The following is a 4558-nucleotide window of genomic DNA, read 5'->3' as shown; positions in this document are numbered from 1 at the left end:
GAATGCCACAGGTTGACAATGTTTGGGCCGACCACATCGAAGAGAGGGGTCTGACTACTCACCAACTGCTGTCTGTCTTTCTGCCACGCCCACCCCTCCCCTTCCCCCTGCAGGCTCCCTGTTCTCCACCCTGAAGCCCCCCGACGCCGTGTTCAAGGTGGTGTTCTGGCTGGGCTACTTCAACAGCTGCCTCAACCCCATCATCTACCCGTGCTCCAGCAAGGAGTTCAAGCGCGCCTTCGTGCGCATCCTCGGGTGCCAGTGCCGCGGCGGCCGCCGCCGCCGCCGCCGCCGCCGCCGCTTGGGCGGCTGCGCCTACACCTACCGGCCGTGGACGCGCGGCGGCTCGCTGGAGCGGTCGCAGGCGCGCAAGGACTCGCTGGATGACAGCGGCAGCTGCCTGAGCGGCAGCCAGCGGACCCTGCCCTCGGCCTCGCCGAGCCCCGGCTACCTGGGCCGCGGCGCGCCGCCGCCCGTCGAGCTGTGCGCCTTCCCGGAGTGGAAGGCGCCCGGCGCCCTCCTGAGCCTGCCCGCGCCCGAGCCCCCGGGCCGCTGCGGCCGCCACGACTCGAGCCCGCTCTTCACCTTCAAGCTGCTGGCGGAGCACGAGAGCCCCGGGACCGACGGAGACGCCAGCCACGGGGGCCACGAGGCCGCAGCCGACGTGGCCAACGGGCAGCCCGGCTTCAAAAGCAACATGCCCCTGGCGCCCGGGCAGTTTTAGGGCCCCGCGCACCGCTTCCTTTCCCTGGGGAGCCAATCATCGTGGGGGGCGGGCGGAGGGGGGGAGGGGAGTGTCGGCGCCTGGTAGACACGGGGAAGCGGGGGGAGGGGGGCGGGGAGAGGGGCAGCTGCTTTTCTGGCAGGGGCATGGGTGCCAGGTACAGCGCGGAGAGCCTGGGAGACCCGACGCCAGCCGGGATTTCCGTCTCTCTCTCTGTGTATATATCTAAACGAGTCCCTCTGTACATGTATTTAACCGTGGGTGCACGTGCGTGTGTCTGTGCGGTGTACGTGTGGTCTGCGTGTGTGCGTGTGTGGGGCCGCCCGCGCGGGGGCAGAGCGAGTGGGTGCCCAGGAGGCGCCCAGGGCATTGTTGGTCTCGTGACTTCGGACCTCGCAAGCCTCTCCTGTACTTCACTGAACGGTGGCACTTTGGCGGGGTTGGAAGCAAAGTCGGACATTAAAGGTCATTTCTCCTGTGCGGCTTTGAGTAGTTTGTGAACGGCGTGGCAGGCAGATCTTGAGTTGCCTTTTCGTTTCACATTAAGGTGTGCCCCTGTCTCTCCCGCCGGCCCTGTGGGCAATGGTTGTGCCGGCCCCCCTTGACCCCGTTTCTGCCTTTGCGATTCCTGCCCTTCAGGGCTAAACAAATCTGACCCTGTGGCCGAAAGTGACGCCCTGGACTTGTCCCATAAATCCTGCCTGCCTGCTTTTGACCGTTCCCATATCCAAATCTTCCTGCTGTGTGCAACATTGGGCAATGTCTGGCCTGGCCCTGATCCCCAGGACCCCGATTCTAGTTGGAGCTACCAGGCCAGCACCCTAGGTGGGCCTGTCACCTGTGACGGGACTGGTCCCTTACCTCCTCCAGCATCTTCTGACCAAACACTGCATTATTTGCCTGTGCCCATGGAACCTGAAAAAGAGGGCCAGACTGCAGAATTTTCTGGACAAGATAAGGATCCATATGTCAATGCGACACATATGGGCACAGGAACCCTCCTAAGCTCAGCTAACTGTCAAGCCTGCCTGGGAAAGAAGCACTGAGGAAAGTCACGCAGAGAGGAGGAGCATACCTTGAAGAAGGTAACTTCCGTTCTAGTCTCAGCGCTGCTACCAATTTACTCTATGACCTTGAGAAGGTCACATCTCTTCTGGATCTTGGTTTCCCATCTATGTAATGACAAGATTGATTCTAAGGGGCTTCCCTGGTGGCGCAGTGGTTGGGGGTCCGCCTGCCGATGCAGGGGACACGGGTTCGTGCCCCAGTTCGGGAAGATCCCACGTGCCGCGGAGCGGCTGGACCAGTGAGCCGTGGCCGCTGAGCCTGCGCGTCCGGAGCCTGTGCTCCGCAACGGGAGGGGCCCCAGCAGTGAGAGGCCCGCGTACCGCAAAAGAAAAAAGGATTGATTCTAAGGTCTTTTCTGCCTCTAAAAGCCACCAGTTTGCTAAAAGAATAATGGATAGGGAACAAAACAGGGAGCATTTTTCTTTCCTGAAATTAAAAAAAAGAGCCTAAGAGGAAAACCCCCACCCCAGTCCCTTTCTCTTCCTGCTTTGCTTTTTCTAAGTTGAGATTCATTAATTTTTCAAATGGTGAGAGCTTCTCCCAGTAATATTAGCACATCAGTCATTTATTCTACAGGCGATTGAAATAGAAAATCCCTTAATGAGGGAGGGGCAGTCATTCATTTAGCTGAAAAGTGTATCAGGCATGGCTGGATCCAGGGGCTTAAACAGTATTGTTAGCTTGCTCACTGGCTCTTATCATTCATCTAGCTCCCATCGTTTAGCTCTACTTATCTTTATATGTTACACTTCTTTCCTTTCTGCAAATAGCTTTCTCACACCATTCTTACAACTTGAGCCCCCTCCCCAAGGAGAAATAAGATTTCCCAGCATATCTGCCAAAAAGAGAAAAATAAAGAAAAAATCCAGAGAAGCTAGCTGTTCTGTATCACAGACCCCTTTGAGACTCTAATGAAAGCTATAGATATACCTTCCAGAAAAGAAAATGCACATACAAAAAAATTACATTTTCATACAATTTCAAGTGACTCACCTCTGTTTAAGAGCCTATGAACTAAGCATGATACCCCAGATTCACTAGATATTTGAAAAAAACGATGTTCAGAATTATCTAGGCCAATCCCCTCATCTTTACAGATGGAGAGACTGACGTAAATAACTTGCCAAGTCACACTAACCTAGGACTAAGACCTGGATCTGCTACATCCCTGTGCAGTACATTTTCTCCTCCCTTGTGCTGCCATCTTGGGGTTGAGTATATCCTCCAACAGAGAGTAGGTTTCTTCTTGCTGCTATAGAGAAAGGGGAGTCCTAGGGAAGGAAGAGCCTGCACCCAATTCCCAGAGAAGAAGGAACAGTTTGGGGTAGTCCTCTGGAAATATTTGCTTAGCAACACAAGTCTTTCAAACAAGTCTGACACAGAATCCTGATACAAGTGCAGTCTGCAGTGAAGTGAGGAAAAGAGGACAGAGCCTCACCCCCTTGGCCGCCTCCTCCATGTCTTCAGCCCCTTCCCCTCACCTGCCCCAAGCACCTGAGGGCTCCACAGCGTGAAGTTTGAAAATCACTGGTGAATGGGACTTGGAGTCAGTAGGACCTGGCTTCAAGTCTTGGCTCTGGGTGACCTTGGGCAATTTACCTGCCTCTCCTCATCTGTTTCTCCATCTATCAAATGGACATGACCTTCACAGCCTAGCAGGAAGCACAAAGGATTCGATGAGATCACTGTGGCATAAATACTGAACTGTGAATCACTGGGCAAATGCAAGTTATAATTTGGACTTCAGATATCTGAAGCCACAGTCACCAAAGGTATTTCCTGAGGTGCTCAGTTACAATGACCTCACACATTACTGATTCTTGGAGGCCACCCAGGCAGCACAAAGAAGCAGTGGCAGCCTCCTACCTCTTTCCAGAAGGAAGGTTGGCCAAGCAGTGGCTCACATCCCTGAAGAGGGCTAGGTTCCATATGTGCCCCCAGCCAGGGCCTGCATTATGCTGACCTCTCCAGGCTGCTTCGCTGTGGTCTATCTACCCCAACGAAGGCCTCGAGTTCCTCAGGAGCCCTTGGAGTGAACATGTCCTCTCTGGTCTGACCTCACAACTGGCCACAAAGCAGCCTACTTTATCATCTCTAACTACCCAAATACTGCTGGGCTGTTTGTCACCCCTGAGGCATGCACAGGGATACAACTTTACACCAACCGAAGTAAAGAAGGAAGTGGCTTGGCACTCCTGCCATGGGCTCTAAACCTCAGTTTCCTTAACTGTAAAATAGGGATAATAGTAATTACTTCATAGGGGCATTAGGAGGATCAAATGAGATCATGAGGGTAAAAATGACACCATGCCAGTCACCTGGAGAACATCCAATAAGTGGTAGCTATTTGCAGAGGTATTAGTTATTTAATTCATTACTTTGAGACCCTCAGTTTAGAAAATCTGAGTGAAAAGACAAAGAAAACAAATTTGGTGCTATTCATCAGATATCAGGGTTTTAGGACTCAGGGTCCACCTTGAAGAAGAAAGACACAAGTTTATGACAGTAAAAGAATTTTATGTCTTACAGCATGAAAAAAACATATTACTCAAGGTGATGATCAGCCCAAACTAAAAGGAAAAGTGAAATTTAATCAGATAATGTTATGGAACATTCTAGAGTGACAAAGTCAGAATAGGTGTGTGAGAGAAGTCTGGATGTCTTAGGGATAGTGCATCCCGTGACAAAGTAGTGGGAGGAGGGGACACAGGGCTGCTCTGAGCATGTACCTGGGTTCAAGGCCCAGCTCCACTGTCTGAACCAGCT

At 52.9% G+C, this 4558-nt stretch overlaps 1 protein-coding gene across 1 annotated transcript in view; it reads left to right on the top strand.

The window, feature by feature from the left end:
• The window catches only part of ADRA1B (adrenoceptor alpha 1B), a 74641-nt gene extending 73439 nt beyond the window's left edge, over positions 1-1202 (top strand). Inside the window, exon 2 of the mRNA XM_007464412.1 lies at positions 114-1202. Coding sequence (XP_007464474.1) covers positions 114-724 — 611 coding nt within the window. The 3' untranslated portion in view covers positions 725-1202. The remainder of the gene's footprint in view (positions 1-113) is intronic.
• The last annotated feature ends 3356 nt before the right edge of the window (positions 1203-4558 follow it).

Source organism: Lipotes vexillifer, unplaced genomic scaffold (genome assembly GCF_000442215.2).
Source record: "Lipotes vexillifer unplaced genomic scaffold, Lipotes_vexillifer_v1.1 scaffold95, whole genome shotgun sequence".
Taxonomy (NCBI): Eukaryota; Metazoa; Chordata; class Mammalia; order Artiodactyla; family Lipotidae; genus Lipotes; species Lipotes vexillifer.
Note: the sequence above shows the minus strand (reverse complement) of the source record. Positions and strands in the feature narration are given on the sequence as shown.